Source organism: Macaca nemestrina, chromosome 15, assembly GCF_043159975.1.
Source record: "Macaca nemestrina isolate mMacNem1 chromosome 15, mMacNem.hap1, whole genome shotgun sequence".
Lineage (NCBI taxonomy): Eukaryota > Metazoa > Chordata > Mammalia > Primates > Cercopithecidae > Macaca > Macaca nemestrina.
In genome coordinates, this window is record NC_092139.1 from 27,965,855 (window position 1) to 27,987,896 (window position 22,042).

Consider the following 22,042-nt stretch of genomic DNA (forward strand, 5'->3'; position numbering starts at 1 on the left):
TCTTCAGGGCTTTTGAGCTCCAGTGGTTTTATGGAGCAGAGGGGTATTGGTGGGATGGGGGTGGGGGGTCATGAATAAAACCACAGGCCTCAGTGCCCCCCCTCAACCCCCAGGCTCTCCCTCTGTGCTGGTCCTCACCATTGACAGGACCTACAGAACCTCGGTGGGGCCTTTGCCCAGCATGAGGAGGGTGAGGTCACAGGGTGGAGAGCCGCTGTGCCACTTGTTTGCTGTGTGGCCTTGGGTAGGTTCCTTCACATCTCTGAGCCTGTTTCCTCCTGTGGAAAATGGAGATAAAATGAGTCCCTCCCTCTAGAGGTTTTTGTGAGGATGAAATAAGTCAAGTGAACAGAGTAATGAACACTAGGTCTGGAAATAAACATGTATTGGTTATGGTTTTCTTTTTCTTTTTTCTTTTCTTTTTTTTTTTTTTTTGAGACAGGGTCTCACTCTGTCACCCAAGCTGGAGTGCAGTGGTGTGATCTCGGCTCACTGCAACCTCTGCCTCCTGGGTTCCAGCAATTCTCCTACCTTAGCCTCCCAAGTAGCTGGGTTTACAGGCATGTGCCACCATGTCCAGCTAATTTTTGTATTTTTAGTAGAGATGAGGTTTCCCTATGTTGGCCAGGCTGGTCTCTAACTCCTGCCTTCAGGTGATCTACCCACGTCGGCCTCCCAAAGTGCTGGGATTACAGGTGTGAGCCACCGCGCCTGGTCTGGTTGTGGTTTTCTTATTGCTCAGAAGAACTTATACTTACTGTGTATACTTACATCAGTAGGACTAGCAGTAGTAGTAGACTAGTAGGACTGGTTGGTAGTAGTAGTAGACTAGTAGTCTGGGGGCAAGGGTAGGCCAGGATCTCAGCCTCCCTGGATGGATAAAAATCACCAGGAGAGCTTGTTCACAATGCAGATTCCCAGGACCTCTCAGGAGCTGAGACTAGGTACGAGGAGTTCAGGTCCAGGGAATCTGGGATCTAAATTCTTATCTAAAGTGACTCCTGTAGGAAGCCAAGGACACACCAGGAGACGACTCCTGTAGGAAGCCAAGGACGCACCAGGAGCACACCCCCTTCCTCAGATACAGATGTTGTTGGAGAAAATGTTCTGGCTTTGGGTTTAATTCCTAGGTGACCTGTGCAGGTTACCTCCCTTCTTTGAGCCTCAGTTTCCTCATCTGTAGAGTGGGGGTGACATTCCAACCCTCCTGGGGTTTGTAGGAGGATTCAGCCACACGGAGTCCAGAATGCTGCCTGGCCAGGGCATGCTCTTGCTTTTTTTCTTTTTTTTGAGACGAAGCCTTGCTCTGTTACCCAGGCTGGAGTGCAGTAGCGTGATCTCGACTCACTGCAACTTCCAGCTCCCGGGTTCAGGCAATTCTCCTGCCTCAGCCTTCCAAGTAGCTGGGATTATAGGCACGCCACCATACCCAGCTAATTTTTGTATTTTTTTAGTAGAGACGGGGTTTCACCGTGTTGGCCAGTCTGGTCTCGAACTCCTGACCTCAAGTGATCCGCTGGCCTCGGCCTCCCAAAGGGCCAGAATTACAGGCATGAGCCACCACGCCCCCGGCCTTGTTTCTTTGTTTCTTTCTTTCTTTCTTGAAACATAGTCTCGCTTTGTCACCCAGGCTGCAGTGCAGTGGCAGATCACAGCTCACTGCAGCCTTGACCTCCTGGACTCTCAAGGGATCCTCCTGCCTCAGCCTCCCAAGTGGCTGATACTACAGGCACACGCCATCATGCCCTGCTAATTTAAAAAATTTTTATAGAGATGGGAGTCTCCCTGTTTTGCTCAGTCTGGTCTTGAACTCCTGGCCTCAAACAGTCCTCCTAACTTAACCTCCCAAAGTATTGGAATTACAGGCATCAGCCACCATGCCCGGCCAGGGGCTGCTCTTTTGTGAGAGCTTCTATCCCTCTCCCTGAGGATCAGGATGACAGAGGCCTATGAGCCGAGGGGCCTGATGCCTGGGGAGCAGGGACTGGAGGCTGCTAGTTGTACTTGGCAGGAGCCAGGCCCTAGTGCTGTAAACAGTGACTTCATGGCTGAGTGCATTTGTTTGTGCTTTGGGGATTTGCCCTGGTTTCCGGAAGCCGCAGCTGCCGTGCCTGCCTTAGCATCTCAACCCCCCTACCTTGAGGGTAGCTGGGAGGATCAAATGAGACAGACACGTGGGGCGCTTCAAGTGCCTGACACAGTAAGCCCACTGTTGGGGTTTATTATTAATACTTTTATTGTTGATGTTAATGTAATGTGTTTTCACGCATTGGGCCTGTACGGCAGGATCAGGCTGAGAGTGAGACTTTAGAGTTGATCCACTCGATTTCAAACCTTGGTTCTACAGCCTTCCTAGCTGTGTGACCTTGGGAAGTGACCTTTCCTTTCTGAGCCTCAGAATGGGGATAATAATCAAAGTGCTTCCCAATGGGATGAAAAGCATGTGTTGACCCGCCCTCCCAGGGAATGTGCTAGCTGATTCTGTAAATCAATTGTGAGGGCTGAGGAGGCCCAGGACCACTGAGGCTCACTGAGGAGCAGGGACGAGGGCAGGCCACAGTGCTCCTGCCTCCTAGTCTGGCTGCCTGGAGTTGTGTTTTTTTTTTTTTTTTCCTCTGAGACAAAGTCTTGCTCTGTTGCCCAGGCTGGAGTGCAGTGGCGGCATCTCAGCTCACTGCAACCTCCGTCTCCTGGGTTCGAGCAATTTTCCTGCCTCAGCTTTCCGAGTAGCTGGGATTACAGGCATGTGCCACCACGCCTGGCTAATTTTTGTATTTAAGTAGAGACAGTAAAGACGGGATTTTACCATGTTGGCCAGGCTGGTCCTGAACTCGTGACCTCAAGTGATCCACCCGTCTCAGCCTCCCAAAGTGTTGGGATTATAGGCATGAGCCACCGTGCCCGGCCTGTGCTTTCTTTTGATATAGCAGCCATCAGGGGAAGAGAGTAAATAGGGAAGGGATTCCACGGAGAATGGGGCAGAAGAGAACTGGGGAATCATGGAGGGGATGGGAGGGGATAAAATTCATAGAGTTGTTCATGAACCCCAGAGGATCCAGAAATCCACATGGATTGTGACTTCTTGATGGGAACTGGTAGCCTCCCCAGGTGGAGGACATGGTGAAGATGCAGCATCCCCGCAGGTGGAGAGGAGCTGGCCCAGATAGGAGCTCATTTGAGAGCGGAGCCCTCCAGCCAGGAGTGTAGCCCCTCCCGGACAGTGGGTGGAGTTGGCATTTGAGGGCAGCCTCTTCAGCCCTGCGAGGGCAGGTGCCACTCCCCATGTATATTCAGTCATTCACTCGTTCATCTCCCCTCCCTTTTCACTTGTTGGACCCTTGGATTTATTTGTTCATCCAACAAGCATTTATTAGGCACTTAGTGTGTGCCTGACGCTGTGCCACTGCTGGGACACATAGATGTGAATGAGGCCAAGTACGTCTGCGGCCTTGATCTCTGTACCCCACCACTCCTGCCTCAAGTGCTTAAGCAGGATGAGTGAGTGAGGAGTGAGTGAGTGAATGGAGAGTTGATCAGGACAGGGGCTTACTGGGTGACCTAACCAGCCCCAAACCAGGGACCATGTTTAAATAACTTGTACTGGGTCACATAGCCAGTAAATGCTAGAACTGGGCTTGAATCTAGTTTTCCCATCTGCAAAGCCCTTGTTCTGATACTGAGGGGTTGTTCTCCCCACTTATGGATGAGGAAGGTCTGGTGCCCAGAGAGGCTGTGGGAGGAGCCTCATGGTCCCGCTCCTGGCTGTCCTACGAGATCCTCAGGGGCAGAAAGAGGCAGTGGCAGTGGAGGGAGGGAGAGGCCATGCCTGGTTTCCTTTCGGTCGTTGTTTTTCCTGGCCTGCCTCATACACTGCCAAGGGGTCTGTGCCGAGCTGGGCTTGGGCCCAGGCAGAGGACAGAGCCAGGGAGGGCCCTCTTCCCTTCCGGCAGGGAGGAGGCACCACAGTCATTTCCGAGACCAGCAGGCACGGGGCGCTGGGCTCTCTGCCCCACATGGAGTTCCTGCTAGCGAAACCTGGGCACTTCTGGGAGACCCTGGGCTATACCAGCCCCTCAGCCAAACCCCTGGGGCTTCCAGCCCAGCTCAGCCCACACTGGCTTTGCATGACACTGAGCGAGTCACTTCTGCTCTGAGCTCCAGTTTCCTTGTAAAATGGGGATAGGATTGGGGTGAAGATGGGTGAGTTTGGCATGCAGTAAGTCTTCACCAAACAGTAGTTCCCAGCCTACACAGTGATGGAGTCTGGTTGCAATTTCCCAGCTCAGAAGAGCCTTCCATCCTCATCCCTGCAGGCCTCCTTTCCTGGCTTCCCTCAACCAGCCAGCAGGGAACAGAACAGAGGGTGTGTGCCAGGAATGGGGTGCTATTGCTACAGAGTCCTGGACCATGATCAGAGATTGCAGCTCCTCTATCGTCTTTCTGTAGGGATGACTTGGACATCTGCCCGCCCTTTGTCATATCGGGCCTGTTCTACATCCCAGACAACTAGATACAGGTCTCAGGGTCACACTGTGACCTCCAGCCATCATGCCCTTCTCTGGGCTTCAGCTCCTTGGAGCAGCAGGCACCAGTCACCAAGAACTCACTGTGCAGGGCCCAGGCCAAGGCTTTTGTGCAATAGCTGGTTCAATTATCCTGTCAGGCTTGTAAGTTTGATCCTGTTATTACTGTGTTCACTTTATAGTTGAGGAGACTGAGGTGCAGAGAGGGAAATTGACTTGCCCAGGACTACAGGCTGGCCACTGGCAGAGATGGGATTCAGTGGTCTGGGGCCCATCTTGCTCTGGGTTTCCACTGCAGCTTAATCCCCTCTCTGTTTTGTTTTGTTTTGTGTTTAGGAGATAGGGTCTCGCTCTGTTGCCCAGGCTAGAATGCAGTGGCACAATCATAGCTCACTGCAGCCTTGAACTCCAGGGCCCAAGTGATTCTTCCATCTTGGCTTCCTGAGTAGCCTGGCCTGTAGGTGTGTGCCACCATGCCAAGCTAACTTTTTTGGTTTCTTTATAGAGATGGAGTCTTGCTATGTTCCCCAGGCAGATCTCGAATTCCTGGGCTCAAGCGATCCTCCTGCCTCAAGCCTCTCAAAGTGTGGGATTACAGGTGTGAGCTACCGTGTCCAGCCCCTCAAAGTGTTGGGATTACAGGTGTGAGCTACTGTACCCAGCTCCTCAGTCTTCTCCCTTTAAGAAAAGCTTCTGGGGCTGGGCGCGGTGGCTCAAGCCTGTAATCCCAGCACTTTGGGAGGCCGAGACGGGTGGATCACGAGGTCAGGAGATCGAGACCATCCTGGCTGACACCGTGAAACCCCGTTTCTACTTTAAAAATACAAAAAACTAGCCGGGCGAGGTGGTGGGCGCCTGTAGTCCCAGCTACTCGGGAGGCTGAGGCAGGAGAATGGCGTGAACCCGGGAGGCGGAGCTTGCAGTGAGCTGAGATCCGGCCACTGCACTCCAGCCTGGGCGGCAGAGTGAGACTCTGTCTCAAAAAAAAAAAAAAAAAAAAAAAGAAAAGCTTCTGGCCCTCCTACAGGCTTTTGTGAGGACTGGGTAAGAGGTGGCTGGGAGAGGCTTTGGAAGTGTGAAGAGCCCAGGTAGCCGGGCACAGTGGCTCATGCCTATAATCTCAGCTACTCAGGAGGCTGAGGCAGGAGAATCCCTTGAGGCCAGAAGTTCAAGATTCTCCTGGACCACATAGTGAGACCCCGTTTCTTTTTATTTATTTATTTAGAGACAGAGTTTTACTCTTGTTGCCCAGGCTGGAGTGCAGTGGCATGATTTCAGCTCACTGTAGCCTCTGCCTCCCTGGTTCAAGCAATTCTCCTGCTTCAGCCTCCCAAAGTGCTGGGATTACAGGCACCTGCCACCATGCCCGGCTAATTTTTTGTATTTTTCGTAGAGATGGGGTTTCACCATGTTGGCCAGTCTGACCTCGAACTCCTGACCTCAGGTGATCCACCTGCCTCGACCTCCCAAAGTGCTGGGATTACAGGTGTGAGCCACCATGCCCGGCTGAGACCCTGTTTCTACAAAAAAATGCAAAATTAACCAGGTGTGGTTATGCATACCTGTAGTCCTAGCTATTCCGGAGGCTGAGGTGAGAGGATTGCTTGAGCCCTGGAGTTCAAGCCTGCAGTGAGACATCATTGCACCACTACACTCCAATCTGGAAGATATAGTGAGACCCTGTCTCAAAAAAAAAAAAAAGGCTGGGCGCGGTGGCTCAAGCCTGTAATCCCAGCACTTTGGGAGGCCGAGACGGGCGGATCACGAGGTCAGGAGATCGAGACCATCCTGGCTAACATGGTGAAACCCCGTCTCTACTAAAAAAATACAAAAAAAAAAAAAACTAGTGGCCGGGCGCGGTGGCTCAAGCCTGTAATCCCAGCACTTTGGGAGGCCGAGACGGGCAGATCACGAGGTCAGGAGATTGAGACCATCCTGGCTAACACGGTGAAACCCCGTCTCTACTAAAAAATACAAAAAAAAAAAAACTAGCTGGGCGAGGTGGCGGGCGCCTGTGGTCCCAGCTACTCGGGAGGCTGAGGCAGGAGAATGGCGTAAACCCGGGAGGCGGAGCTTGCAGTGAGCTGAGATCCGGCCACTGCACTCCAGCCTGGGTGACAGAGCAAGACTCCATCTCAAAAAAAAAAAAAAAAAAGCCCCAGGTAAATGAAAAGGCATTTCTGAGAATAGGGTCTTCCCAGCTTTCTGGGGCTGTGCTGTGATACAGACACCGGGAGCTTGTGGTACCTAGGTTTGGGTTTTGGTTCTGCTGCTTCCTTCATGAGTTTCTTGGTCTCTTTGTGCCTCAGTTTGCTCATCTGCAGTGTGGCAGTGATGCAATAGGAACCTGCCTGTCTCTGGGGTTGCCCTGCTGTGAACGTCGGGTGGTCAATGGGACTTGCAGTGGAGACTCTCCTCAGCCTCCTCACACCCCTTCTCTCTCCCACCCCTGCACAGGTCTCTAAGGACATCTCCATGCGGCTGCATAAGGAACTCGAGGTGGTGGAGAAGAAACGGGCGCGGCTGGAGGAGGAGAACGAAGAACTTCGTCAGCGGCTCATCGAGACTGAGCTGGCTAAGCAGGTGCTACAGACAGAGCTGGAGCGACCGAGAGAGGTGAGGACTTCGTGCATCCAGCAGGGCCAGCCTAGGGCAGGCGGGCACATGCAAGCCCCCACAAGCCAGTGTCTCTGCGAGCCCCCACTTGTGGGAAATGGGCAGCTTATGCCTCCCTGGCAAGGTCGTTTATTCATTCATTCCTCCAACATGCATTTCCTGAGCACCTACTGTGTAAACTGTGTGCTGGACACTAAGGTTACTACGGTGAACAAAATACACCCAGTTCCTGTCCTCAGGGAGCTCACAGGGTAACGAGAGGGAGTCATTCATCAAAGAACCACAGCCGCTGTGGGAGGATTCACTGAGAAAACATGCAACAATGTCAGGCATGGGGCTCAGCCCTCTGTGCCTCAGTTTCCTTACCTGTAAAATGGGGCAGTGGTGCCCTGAGTCATTGTGAGGACCAACAGGAATAACGCACATGTGGAGTGGCTGCAAGAGACTGCCAGGTCTGCCATTTGGCGTGAAGTCAGTGCGGGGGCTGGGTCTCAGGCCGGTGTCGCTGGGGTACTGGTGCTTCCTCAATGTGACCCTGAGACACAATCCTGTCTGTCTTTGTTCATGCCAGTTCCTCCCCCGGCAGACCTCCTCCTCCTGTTGTGTGTTGGGTATACACAACATATAGTATGCGCCCTGCTTGACAGTTTATCTCAAACATTTTCATGCTAACAAGGTTGCAATCATGCCCATTTTATGGATGAGCAAACAGCCCTTGAGAGAGGGAGGGATGACCTCAAGGTCATGCAGGGCTGAGGGGGTTCTGCAGAATGCCAACTAGAAACCATCAACCTAGGTGTCCCTTAAAGGCTGGAATCCCCCCATTCCAGGGGTCTGTGTTCCAAATGGTCTGGGGTGGCTTCTGGCCCTAGAGGCAGAGCCAGGCCTTAGCTCTCTGCCTGCTGATGAGGTATGAGGATCATGCATTCTTCCAGGGCACACTCCTCGCTGCAGGCGCTGCCTGCCTTCCTCCCCCGAGGGCGAGCCTGCCAGTGTCCCTGGACTGAGATACCACAGCCCGAGGCCAGAACATTCCTTCAGCCATCCTTCCCACTGGGCGTGTTGGTGTGATGTGCCAATGCCCTCTCAGTGTGCAGGGAGAGGAGGCGTTTGCTGCTAAGGGTGGCTAGCCCCCTCCCTTCATTCAGCTGCCCGCTCCCACGGCCTGGCCCATAACACAGAGCACCCTCTTCACACCGTCTTGCTGCTGCTACCCTTGATAGTGAAAAGGGGAGACAATTTCTGAAAGCATCTTAAGGTCACAGTACAAGTGATGAAACTGAGGCTCCGGGAGGAACAACTTGCCTGAGTTCACCCAGCCTGTACTTAGCAGAGATGTGGCTGGAACCCTGAAGCCACTTCCCTTCTCTAAGTCTCAGTTTCTTTATCTGTGACATCAGGATAAGCAAACAAACAAGCAAAGCCTGCATGGTGGCTCACACCTATAATCCCAGCACTTTGGAAGGCTGAGGTAGGCAGATCTCTTGAGCCTAAGAGTTCAAGACCAGCCTGGGCAACATAGCAAAACCCTGTCTCTATAAAGAATGCAAAAATTAGCCAGGCTTGGTGGTGCCTGCCTGTAGTCCCAGCTACTTAGGAGGTGGAGGCTGTAGTGAGGTGAGATTGTACCACTGCACTCCAGCCTGGGAGATAGAGTGAGACCCTGTCTCAAAAAAAAAAGATAAAAGGGGTCCAGGCACAGTGGCTCACGCCTGTAATCCCAGCACTTTAGGAGGCTGAGGTGGGTGGATCACCTGAGGTCAGGAGTTCGAGACCAGCCTAGCCAACATGGCGAAATCCTGTGTCTACTAAAAATACCAAAAAAAAAAATTTAGCTGGGCGTGGTGGCGGGCACCTGTAATCCCAGGTACTTGGGAGGCTGAGGTAGGAGAATCTCTTGAACCCGGGAGGTGGTGGTTGCAGTGAGCCGAGATCACGCCATTGCACTCACTCCAGCCTGGGCGACAAAAGCGAAACTCCGTCTCAAATAAATAAATAAATAAATAAATAAAACAGGGTGATAACTGTACGCAGCCTATGAGGTTGTTTAGGATCATGAATAAGATTATGTAACCATGGAATACTATGAAGAAATTAAGAAGAATAAGATAGTATGGCAGTTCCTCAAAAATTAAACAGAACAATCATATGATCCAGCATTCTCACTTCTAGGTATATCCCCAAAAGAAATGAAAGCAGAGACTCAAAGAGATATTTACACATCCATGTTCAGAGGAGCATAACTCACAATAGCCAGAAGATAGGAGCAACCCAAATGTTCATCAGCGGATGAATGGATGAACATAGTGTAGTGTAATGGAAAACTCTTCAACCTTACAAAGGAATGAAGCTGGGTATGATGGCTCATGCTGTAATCCCAGCCTTCTGGGAGGCAGAGGTGGGCAGATTGGTTGGGACCAGGAGTTCAAGACCAACCTGAGCAACATGGCAAAACCCCATCTCTATAAAAAATACAAAATTTAGCCAGGCATGGTGGTGCATGCCTGTAGTCCCAGCTACTAGGGAGGTTGAGGTGGGAGGATTGCTTGAGCCCAAGAGGTTGAGGCTTCAGTGAGCTATGGTGACACCCCTGGACTCTGGCCTGGGCTATAGAGTGAGACCCTGCATCGAGAGGGAGAGGGAGAGGGAGGAAAACAGAACAGAACAGAAAAGACCAGCACTTTGGGAGGCCGAGGCCGGCGGATCATGAGATCAGGAGATCAAGACTATCCTGGCTAACACGGTGAAACCCCGTCTCTACTAAAAATACAAAAAAATTAGTCAGACATGGTGGCGGGCGCCTGTAGTTCCAGCTACTCAGGAGGCTGAGGCAGGAGAATGGTGTGAACCCGGGAGGCGGAGCTTGCAGTGAGCCTAGATTGCGCCCCTGCACTCCAGCCTGGGCGACGGAGCGAGACTTCATCTCAAAAAAAGAAAAGAAAGTATTTGGAATTTATTTGTGAAATTTTAAAAGAGGTCAGACTTGTAAAGAGCTCTTTGTGGTGCCTGGTACAGAGTAGGTGCTCAAGAAACACTGGTTCACATCCCTCTGCGGCTGCTGTCAGTGAGGCTGGTCTAGCTCTCCTCACTTGCCCTGTGGTGTCTCAGGCTTGTGCGCAGAAGGCGGGAGCCTGTGTTTATTATTTGCTGTTTATCCTTTCCCTCCTCCCTCTCTTTCCTGACATGGTTTCTATGGAGACGAGGGTCCCTGAGCAATTCTTCTGCCAGAGCCTCAGTCCCATCATCACGATCTGCCGTTGCCATCCTGACAGGCTGCCGAGGTGGTGCTGTCACCCGGCTGGGAACAGGAGCCCCTGGCCTGAGCTGATGTGGTTGCCATGGAGACAGCTCTCTGCTAGAGAGAAGGGAGGTGGCAGGCCCCAGCCGAGGGCTGCGGTGGCACTGTTGCCCAGCTACCCCTCTTCCAGTGTCACACCCCTCCTTGTGTTTTAGGCAGAAAGCCAATACGAGTGTTGACGTGATTTATTATGATATAGCTGCTGTGTCTGAGCCCTCACTCTGTGCCAGGCACCACACAAGCCTTGACCACACCAGCACATTTAACCCTCCAACCGCCTTCCCACAGACACGGTGTGCTTGTCTTATTTTATAGGTGCCACTGTTTGTGGGCAATTTTAAAATCATGATTTAATTCCCATATCATACAATTCACCATTTAAAAGTACTCAGTTCAGGCTGGGCGCGGTGGCTCACGACTATAATCCCAGCACTTTGGGAGGCCGAGGTGGGCAGATCACCTGAGGTCAGGAGTTCAAGACCAGCCTGACCAACATGATGAAACCCCATCTGTACTAAAAATACAAAAATTAGATGGGTGTGGTGGTGGGCGCCTGTAATCCCAGCTACCTGGGAGGTTGAGATAGGAGAAGAATTGCTTGAACCTGGGAGCTGGAAGTTGCAGTGAGCCAACATCCCATCATTGCACTCCAGCCTGGGCAACAGAGCGAGACTCTGTCTCAAAAAAAAAAAAAAGCGTGCAATTCAGACCAGGCATAGCACTTTGGGAGGCCGAGGCAGGATGATTGCTTGAGCCCAGGAGTTTGAGACCAGCCTGGGCAATATAGTAAGACCCCCATCTCTACAAACAGTTTAAAAATTAGCTGGCATGATGGCACAAGCCTATGGTTCCAGCTACTCAAGAGGCTGAGGTGGGAGAATTACTTGAGCTTGGGAAACGGAGGTTTCAGTGAGCCGAGATCACGCCAGTGTACTCCAGTCTGGGTGACAGCGCAAGACCCTGTCTGAAAAAATAATAATAAAAATAAAAACAACAAAACAGTGTATAATTCAGTGATTTTTATTATATTCATGATGTTGTGTAGTGTCACCATTATCTACTTCCAGAACATTTCCATGACCCCAAAAAGTAACCTCATGCCTGTGAACAGTCACTCCCCACGCCCCCTTTCCCTCTTTCCCCCAGCAACCACTCGTCCGCTTTGTGTCTCTGGATTTGCCTGTTCTGGATGCTTCATCCAAATGGAGTCTTTGGTGACTGGCTTCTTTTACTTAGCATCAGGTTTTCAAGGTTTATCCATCCATGTTGAAGAATGTAGCAGGACCTCATTCCTCTTTATGGCTGAGTAATCATCCATTGTGTGGGTATATAACCACATTAGATTTGTCCATTTATCTGGGTTGCTTTGGCTACTATGAATAATGCTGCTGGGAACACTCATGTGCACGTTTCTGAGATTCTGTGTGTGTTCTCTTGTGTAGATCCAGGGAGTAGAACCGCAGGATGTAGACTCAACTGGGGAAAGACAAAGATGGGATTCAAACCCAGGACTCCACATCTCCCAAACTCACACTGACTTTTCTGGTGTTGCCCCTACACTCCTTGCCCCACGCTTGCTTTCCTAGGACCCTCAGGTGTCTTCAGAATCCTGGAAGAGGCTGCCCACTCCAGTGACTGCTTCCCTCGCTGGCACAGCCTTCTCATCCAGATTTCCTACCTGGTGGGCTAGGAAGGGGCTGATAGTTCAAAGCCTGGTTCTACGTTTTTTCCGGCTTTGGCACTTACTCGCAAGTGACTGTAACCTTTGGGGAAATGATATAACTGCTCTAGTGCTTAGTTTGTTTATTTATTTTATTATTATTATTGGGGGAGACAAGAGTCTTGCTGTGTCACTCAGGCTAGAGTGTAGTGGCATGATCATGGCTTGTTGCAGCCTCAAACTTCCGGGCTCAAGAGATCCTCCTGCTTCACCATCCCAAGTTGCTGGGACTATAGGCGCACGCCACCACACCTGGCTAATTTTGTAATTTTTAAAGAGATATAGCGTCTCTCGCTATGTTGCCCAGGCTGGTCTCAAACTCCTGGACTCAAGTGATCTGCCCACCTCAGCTTCCAAAGTTCTGGGATTACAGGCATGAGCCATCGTACCCAGCCCAGTTTGTTTATTTATAAAATTGGAATATTATCCCTACTTCTCAGAGGTGTTTGTGAAAATTAAACAAGACAAGCAAGTAAAGTGCTTAACACAGACTAAGGACTTATTATTTTCGTTACTGCCACAACCACCGTGAGGGCTGCGGGTCTGGAGAAGCATTTGCCTTAGTTGAATAAATACATTTCTGCTGCCTCTGGCAAGGAGCTCTCTGTCTAGAGCTGCCAGTTGCCCGGGAAAGGAGCAGCTACGTTGCCAGTCTTCACGTGCAGTTGGCTCCATCTGTCCTTGTGACATTTGATTTGGGGCCAATGTTTAAACCACTCTTTGTTTTCTTCCCCAAATGATCTCTCCCTAACCAAGAGTCACATGGCCTCTCTGTGTGGCCATATCAGCCATTCTGGAGGAAGAATGAGCCTAAATCTTTGAGGTGCACCCCCAACCCTGGTTTCCTTCTAGAATCTAGAGTAGGCCAGGCACAGTGGCTTACATCTGTAATCCCAACGCTTTGGGAGGTCGAGGCGGGTGGATCACTTGGGTTCAGGGCAGACCAGCCTGGGCAACATGGTGACATCCAATTCCTACAAAAAATACAAAAAAGTAGCCAGATGTGGTGGTGCACGCCTGTAGTCTCAGCTGGTCAGGAGGCTGAGGCATGACAATTGCTTGAACCTGTGAGGCAGAGGTTGCAGTGAGCCGAGATCATGCCGTGGTACTCCAGCCTAGGCGACAGAGTGAGACCCTGTCTCAAAAAAAAAAAAAAAAAAAAGAATCAAGAGTAAATTTTGTACCTGAAGCACAGTCTGTGCTTTCATTGAGACCTTTCCAAACATCTCCTCCTCCAGATTTGGTGAAAATCTGCCTCGCTGTTTTGGCAGAAGGTTCATTTTGTTCCTTGGAAGGTTGGCCTTTGTTTCTTGGCTGAAGTGGCGCAGGAAGGTGTTTGAGTGTAGAGGCCCCTCCAGAGCTGTGCTCAGGAGCTCTCTCCTGGGCTGAAGGAAAGACAAGGGAGAACATAGCTCAGGCTTCTCCTAGAAGCCTGTAGACCAGGGATGCTTGGAGGCACCACCCTGGCTGCTCAAAGACAGCCTTGTGAGTTGCTGGCGAGTGGGGAAGCCCCTGTTGCATGCCAGGCCACAGTTTGTCCTCAGGGCTGGGCATGTCCCCAGGCTTTGCAACTGCATTCCTGCTGGTGTCCAGGCACCACCCTGCCCTGTCCCACCCTCTCAAGGCCCAGAGCCAGAACATCTGCCTCTTGGGCAGAGACTGACTTCATCCCTGGGGGCTCCACAAAGGGGCTCTGACAGGCCCTGGCTTTCTTGAGGGGTGGCAGCCCCCCAGCCGCCTGGCCAGCCCCTGCAGAGGGGAGGAAGGTCTTTGTGCACTCTGAGCCCGCCTTGTGTTCCCTCCAGAATGGCAGGGCTGTGTGGGAACCCACATGGCTTAGGTAAGGTGGGGGAAGTGTCAGGTCCCACCAGAAAAGGGTGGAACTCGTCTCCTCTGCCCACTGCCCTGCTTTCTAGTGAGATTCAAGCCACTCAGCTCATTCACACCTTTTCTCTGCCTGCTGGAAAGGTGTGCGGTGACTTCTTGGGGAAAGTATATTTTAAAAACCTTTTATAATGACTTTTCCCTTCCCCACAATAGGTAGTTAGTATATACTTAGCAAGCAGAAAAAGATTAGAAGATTCAAATAAGCCATAGGGAATTTCTGTGTGGATGGAGAGGTGCATATACTTCCAATAAGTTTTTCTATGTATACATATATGTGTATTTAAATGTAAATGTGAATATGCTTTTTTTCTTTTTTGGAGACAAGGTCTGGCTCTATTGCCCAGGCTGGAGTGCAGGGATGTGATCTTGGCCCAGTGTAACCTCTGCCTCCCAGACTCAAGTGATCCTTCCACCTCAGCCTCCCGAGTAGCTAGGACTACAGGCACGTGCCACAACACCCAGCTAAGAATATGCATTTTGTTTGTTTTGTTTTTGTTTTTATTTTTGTTTTTGAGACGGAGTTTCGCTCTTGTTGCCCAGGCTAGAGTGCAATGGTGCAATCTCAGCTCACTGCCACCTCTGCCTCCTGGGTTCAAGCGATTCTCCTGCCTCAGCCTCCCAAGTAGCTGGGATTACAGGCATGCACCACCATGCCTGGCTAATTTTTTTTTGTATTTTTAGTAGAGACAGGGTTTCTCCATGTTGGTTAGGCTGGTCTTGAACTCCCAACTTCAGGTGATCCACCTGCCTCGGCCTCCCAAAGTGCTGGGATTATAGGTGTGAGCCACCGCGTCTGGCCACAATATGCATTTTTTTAATCTAAAAAAGTAATACAAACTCAGTGAAGCAAAAATATCATTAGAAAAGCACACAGATGCATACCTAGCATACCTCTAAGGACAAGCTGCAGCACTCTGGTTATGTTGGTTGCCTTGGGCAGGATAACTGGGTGACTGGGTTCACTGTATTCTTTTATGTACTTTTTGAATGTTGAACCATGTGACTTTGTTATCTATTCAAAAATAATAGAAATAATAAAACCCGTACATTAAAGAAGAAAGTCTTCAGTTTGACTCCTCAGCCGGACCCAGCATCAGCAGTTTGCTTTGTATCTTTCCAGGCCTTTCTCTAGTCTCATTCAATGCAGAGTTCTATAGATTTTGAAACTCTTTTTTTTTTTTTTTTGAGACAGAGTCTTGCTCTGTTGCCCAGACTGGAGTGCAGTGGTGTGCTCTCAGCTCACTGCAACCACTGCCTCACGGGTTCAACCAAGTGTCCTGCCTCAGTTTCCCTAGTAGCTGGGATTACAGGCGCCTGCCACCACTCCCAGCTAATTTTTTGTATTTTTAGTAGAGATGCATTTTCACTATGTTGGCCAGGCTGGTCTCAAACTCCTGGCCTCAGGTGATCCACCCGCATTGGCCTCCGCAAGTGCTGGAATTACAGGTGTGAGCCACCACACCCAGCCATTTCTTTCTTTCTTTCTTTCTTTTTTTTTTTTTTTTTTTTTGAAACGGAGTTTCATTCTTGTTGCCCAGGCTGGAGTGCAATGGCACGCTCTCGGCTCACTGCAACCTCCGCCTCCCAAGTAGCTGCGATTACAGGCATGCGCCACCATGCCTGGCTGATTTTGTATTTTTCGTAGAGATGGGGTTTCTCCATGTTGCTAGTCTGCCACCACTCCCAGCTAATTTTTTGTATTTTTAGTAGAGACGCATTTTCACTATGTTGGCCAGGCTGGTCTCAAACTCCTGATCTCAGGTGATCCGCCCGCCTCAGCCTCCCAAAGTGCTGGGATTACAGGCATGAGCCACCGCACCCAGCCTCTTTCTTCTTTCTGTGGCTGAGTAAATATTCTGTTGTGTGGATAGACCACATGTTTTTTTATCCATTCTAAAGTTAGTGGACATATTTGGGTTATAGGTTTTGTTTTGCTGGTTACTTCTTTCCCTTAACAGAGTGTCTGGGAGACTTTCCCATGTCAGTGAATCTCATGATCGCTCAGTCCTATGAATGGCTTTTAGGTGATCTCATTCATTCACATGTGATGCCTGACCCCTTGGTACCTGTGGAGACCCCTGGTTCTCCTCTCTGTCGCTTCACTTCCTTCCTCCAGGGAGCCTGCAGTCCTTGGCGTGGCTCTGGTCACCTAATCCATGGTCCAATGTTATAAATGAGAAAATGGAATTTCAGGGAGAGGAAGGGGTTCACCCAGGGATCATAAACTCAGCGTCCCAAGGGCCCCAGGGTTCAACTCCCAGCTGAGGCCACAGCCCTTCCCACTCAGCTTGTAATAGGCGGGCCCAGATCCTTCCATAGCCTGACGGTCTGAGCCCAGAGCCCCCACCTTGCACTCGCCACAGGGTCTGCTTCTGTGTGCCCTGTCCAGGGCCCCACTGGCTGCATTTGTCTGCTGCCTCCTGGCTCTTGTGGAAGGACTCCTTTTCTGACCCATAGCCCTGTTTCATCCCCTTCCCTTCCAGCTTTTGAAAGCTCCCAGGTCAGCACTTCTCAAATACTGGCTCCTGGCTCTTGGCACCCAGCGTCTGAAATATCAGCCTCTGCCTTCCTGCCTCATTTGCATTTCAAAAGGTCTCTTTAGGATTTGATTGGGCTCTCAGATACTCTGTACTTAAGGGTCCATCTGGAGCTCTCCTTGCCTGGCACAGTGGATCCGACCTGCATTTCAGAATCACCTGAAAGCATTTAAAAAATACTGATGTCTCAGACCTACCCCAGACCACCAGTATTTTTTTTTTTTTTAAGTAATTCTCATGTGTACCAGGTTGAGAACCACTGTGCTAGCTACACTCTGGCCCTCATCAGCGAAGGCACATTTTTTCCTACCAACTCTTTGGAATTTGATTAAGAGCTATGTCAAGAACTGGTCCCAGGTGAGCTGTGGGTGTGCTGTGAGACCTTGGACAAGTCCCTGCCCCTCTCTCTTGGTTTCAGAAAAATAGGACTCGGATTAGATCAGTGGCTGTCACTTTCAGGGATGGGGTGTGAGAGGCGGGGATGGGAGCAAGCACGTATCCAAATCACCTGGGACCATTTTCAGAAATATACCAGCCCACCTTGAAAAGTCAAAACAACCTGTAAGCATGGTTTTATACATCCACCGCCACCATGAATCACCCCTCCTCTCTTGGGAGGAAGCGCTCAATGGAATCGTGCATCTAATTGAATGACTTCTTTAAACATTGAGAAACTTCAGTAATTGTTATTGTAACATTTCCTCCAATTCCCTCTGTAGGGCTTGTGCCATTTGGCATTCTTGCCAGCAATTTATGAACCTTTTTGTTTCTCCATAGCTTCACCAATAGACTATGTCTTCAGATATTTGGATTTTTGCCAATCTGATAGGTGAGAAACGGTATCTCAGTGTAATTTTAATTTGCATTTATCTAACAGGAGCGGGGTTGAATATCTTCTTGTGCCTTGATATCTTCATGTGCCATGATCCATTTGCCTTTCTTTTCCTGAGAACTGTTTTTTCATATCTCTAGCCTATTTTCCTACAGGTCTGGTGACCTTTTTAATGCTCTGTTTGTGAAACTCTTTCCATATTTAGGATATCAACCCTTTGTTGGTGTTATACATTACAGATATTTTTTCAGAGTTTGTCATTTATATTTTTACTTTTCTTAGGGTGTTTTTATTTCCATGCAGAATTTGCTTGTGTAATCAAATGTATCTATATTTTCCTCTATTGCTTCTGGGTTTTTTTTTTTTTTTTTTTTTTTTTTTTTTTTGAGACGGAGTCTCACTCTGTCGCCCAGGCTGGAGTGCAGTGGCCGGATCTCAGCTCACTGCAAGCTCCGCCTCCCGGGTTTACGTCATTCCCCTGCCTCAGCCTCCCGAGTAGCTGGGACTACAGGCGCCCGCCACCTCGCCCAGCTAGTTTTTTGTATTTTTTAGTAGAGACGGGGTTTCACCGGATTAGCCAGGATGGTCTCGATCTCCTGACCTTGTGATCCGCCCGTCTCGGCCTCCCAAAGTGCTGGGATTACAGGCTTGAGCCACCGTGCCCGGCCTTGCTTCTGGATTTTAAACATCTTATTTTTTTGAGGCAGAGTCCTGCTGTGTTGCCCAGGCTGGTCTCAAACTCCTCAACGCAAGCAGTCCTCTCACCTCAGCCTCCCAAAGTACTGGGATTACAGGCATGAGTCACTATGCCTGGCTAGCTTCTGGATTTGTTTTTTGAGACAGCGTCTTGCTGTGTTGCCCAGGCTGGTCTCGAACTCTTGGCCTCAGGAATCCTCCTGTCTTGGCCTCCCAAAGTGTTGGATTACAGGCATGAGCTACCACATCTAGCCCTCATTTTCATTTTATCCATTAGTATTCATTCTAAATTAAAGTTCCCACTAGATGTCAGTTTCATGAGGACAGGATTTTCTCTGAGGTGGAGATTTGCCTACTGAGCTTTATGGAAGAGTCTCTTGGGGAACAACACCCCAGGGAGTGAGGCAGAGCTGGAAGCTGAATTACGCCAGTGATCCCGGTAGATCCCATGGGGAGCTCCGGAGCTAGGATGGCCCTCCCTGTAGAGCTGAGGCAAGGGGTTATGGACCCGTCCCTGGATGTGGGCTCCATCCACGGATGGCACCTGCCCTTGGACAAGGTGGTTCCCCTCAGCCAGTGGCTGCCGCTGGGAGGGGTACTCAGCTTTGAAGTCTCAGCTCTGAGAATGAGTGTCTCAGTTCCGAAGGGGAATCTGGGCAAAGCACCGCAACATCCTCCATGGTTCACTGCTGTGTTCTGTACACCTACCTACCTGGCGCATGATAGGTGCTCAGGAAATCCTTTCATGAAAGACAAGCAAGAACAGAAACACAGCTTTCCAAGTCTTAGCCAAGACCAGCTGGGTCACACATGGGAGTGGGCTATAGGGGAGGAGCCCTGAGCAGGTGTTTTCAGAATCATCTCCAGTGCTTCTGGCCTGTCTCCCATTGCTGCTCACTGGGTAATCTGGAGGGCTCCTCTTACTCAACAGTCAGTGCCGTCAGGGTGGGGTGGCCTGGGGACTGGGGCCCTCCCTGGACCCTGGGCACTGTGACAGCTGTCTGCATGTGCATCACCCTATGAGCTTTCAGTCCTGACTTTTTTTTTTTTTTAATTCTCCCTTCAGCATTCCTTGAAGAAAAGAGGAACCCGCTCCCTGGGGAAGGCCGATAAGAAGCCTTCAGTGCAGGTAATTCCCAGCAGCCCCCGTAGGAAGGTTTTATTCTGAAGACCTGAGCCTGACTCTTAAGTGGCCTGGGGATCCCAGATTCTGCCCTGTCCTCCCCTTGCTCATTTTCTTTTCTTTTTTTCTTTCTCTTTTTTTTTTTTTTTTTTTTTTTTTGAGACAGAGTCTCACTCTCTTGCCCAGGCTGCAGTGCAGTGGCACAATCTCGGCTCACTGCAACCTCTACCTCCCAGGTTCAAGCAATTTTCATGCCTCAGCCTGAAAAGTTAGCTGGGACTACAAGTAGCTGGGACTACAGGTGTGCACCACCACATCTGGCTAATTTTTGTATTTTTAGTAGAGATAGGGTTTCACCATGCTGGCCAGGCTGATCTTGAACTCCTGGCCTCAAGCAATGTACGTGCCTCGGCCTCCCAAAGTGCTGGGATTACAGTTGTGAGCCACTGCGCCCGGCCCCCTTGCTCATTTTCTTAGTTTCACTGCCCACTTTATTTCCCAAAACCACATCCTGAGCCCATGGTTCTTAGATGCTTAGATACTCACTCCCCACCCCAGCCAGGAACTTAGCAAGCAGCACTACAGTCAAATCCAAAGGTCTAGAGTTGGAGACTGAGGCTTGAATCTTGGCTCTGCCACTTGACTGCCATGTGATTGGGGTGAGTCATTTTGAGTTTCTGGGCTCCATTCCCTATCTATCCCTGTCTTGGGGTTCAATTGGAAGAATTGGATAAAGTACTACTATATGCAGCAAAGGCCACATACCGTTAGCTCCTAGTAGTCTGGGATTGTCAGAATGCCAGGCCCTTTTCATCCTTAGCTCATTTAATCCCCTCTGTGGCTCTAGGAGGGAGGTAATGTTACTGCCGCATTTTACTGATGAAGCTGTAGTAGCAGCAGTTGCTCATCAATATGTCACCTGCTCCTGGACTCCCAGGCTATGTGTGGTGCCCCATCCTTGCTGTCATTTCAACGTCTACCCCTCTGCATCTCCCCGGGACCCTTACTTCCTTGAGGGTGTGGCTGTGTCTGATTCAACCCTGTGTTCCCAGCATATAGTTAGTGCTCCCCAAAATGCCGTGGCTGGTACTGAGCCTCCCAGCACTAACCTTCCTGGGTTGTGTCTGTCTCCGTGGCCCCAGGAGGACAGTGCAGACCTGAAGTGCCAGCTGCACTTTGCAAAGGAGGAGTCGGCCCTCATGTGCAAGAAGCTCACTAAGCTTGCCAAGGAGAACGACAGCATGAAGGAGGAGCTGCTGAAGTACCGCTCGCTCTATGGGGACCTGGACAGTGCGCTGTCAGCCGAGGAGCTGGCGGATGCCCCCCACTCGCGGGAGACCGAGCTGAAGGTGCACCTGAAGCTGGTGGAGGAGGAAGCCAATCTGCTGAGCCGCCGCATTGTCGAGCTGGAGGTGGAGAACCGAGGCCTGCGGGCTGAGATGGACGACATGAAGGATCACGGAGGTGGCTGTGGGGGTCCTGAGGCACGCCTGGCCTTCTCCGCGCTGGGTGGCAGCGAGTGCGGGGAGAGCTTGGCAGAGCTGCGGCGACACCTGCAGTTCGTGGAAGAGGAGGCTGAGCTGCTGCGGCGCTCTTCTGCCGAGCTTGAGGACCAGAACAAGCTGCTGCTGAACGAGCTGGCCAAGTTCCGCTCGGAGCACGAGCTGGACGTGGCGCTGTCGGAGGACAGTTGCTCCGTGCTCAGCGAACCTTCGCAGGAGGAGCTGGCGGCCGCCAAGCTGCAGATCGGCGAACTCAGCGGCAAGGTCAAGAAGCTGCAGTACGAGAACCGCGTGCTCCTCTCCAACCTCCAGCGCTGCGACCTCGCCTCCTGCCAGAGTACGCGGCCCATGCTGGAGACGGACGCCGAGGCCGGGGACTCTGCCCAGTGTGTGCCTGCTCCCCTGGGCGAGACACACGAGTCCCATGCGGCCCGCCTCTGCAGAGCCAGGGAGGCTGAGGCGCTGCCTGGGCTGAGGGAGCAGGCCGCCCTGGTCAGTAAGGCCATCGATGTCCTGGTGGCTGATGCCAATGGCTTCTCGGCTAGCCTCCGACTGTGTCTGGACAATGAGTGTGCTGACTTCCGGCTGCATGAGGCCCCGGACAACAGCGAGGGCCCCAGGGACACCAAGCTCATCCATGCCATCCTGGTGCGTCTGAGCATGCTGCAGCAGGAGCTGAACGCCTTCACGCGGAAGGCAGACGCAGTCCTGGGGGACTCTGTCAAGGAGCAGCAGGAGTCCTTCTCATCACTGCCCCCCTTGGGCTCCCAGGGGCTCTCCAAGGAGATTCTTCTGGCAAAAGACCTTGGCTCAGACTTTCAGGTAAGGTGTCTCGTGCACAAATCCTATTATTTATTTTTTTCCTTTGTTTTGTTTTGTTTTTCTTGAGAGAGGGTCTCTCCCTGCCAGCCAGGCTGAAGTGCAGTGGTGCAGTCTCAGCTCACTGCAGCCTTGATATCCTGGGCTCTAGCCATTCTCACCCCTCACCCTCCTGAGTACCTGGGACTACAAGTGAGCACCACCACACCCAGCTAATTTTTATTTTTTATGTTTTGAGACGGAGTCTTGCTCTGTCAGCCAGGCTGGAATGCAGTGGTGCAATTTCGGCTCACTGTAACCTTCAACTCCCAGGTTCAAGCGATTCTACTCCCTTAGCCTCCCAAGTAGCCGCGATTACAGGCGCCCTCTATCACACCTGGCTAATTTTTGTATTTTTGATAGAGATGGGGTTTCACCATGTTGGCCAGGCTGGTCTTGAACTCCTGACCTTAAGTGATCGGCCCACCTTTGCCTCCCAAAGTTCTGGGA

General features: G+C 50.9%; 1 protein-coding gene across 2 annotated transcripts in view; it reads left to right on the top strand.

The window, feature by feature from the left end:
* The window catches only part of MTCL2 (microtubule crosslinking factor 2), a 91,637-nt gene that overhangs the window by 28,063 nt on the left and 41,532 nt on the right, over nt 1-22,042 (top strand). For both annotated transcript variants that reach the window (XM_071079359.1, XM_071079358.1), the window contains exons 3-5: nt 6,981-7,139; nt 19,176-19,238; nt 20,375-21,556. In XM_071079359.1, the coding sequence (XP_070935460.1) occupies nt 6,981-7,139; nt 19,176-19,238; nt 20,375-21,556 (1,404 nt within the window). The remainder of the gene's footprint in view (nt 1-6,980; nt 7,140-19,175; nt 19,239-20,374; nt 21,557-22,042) is intronic.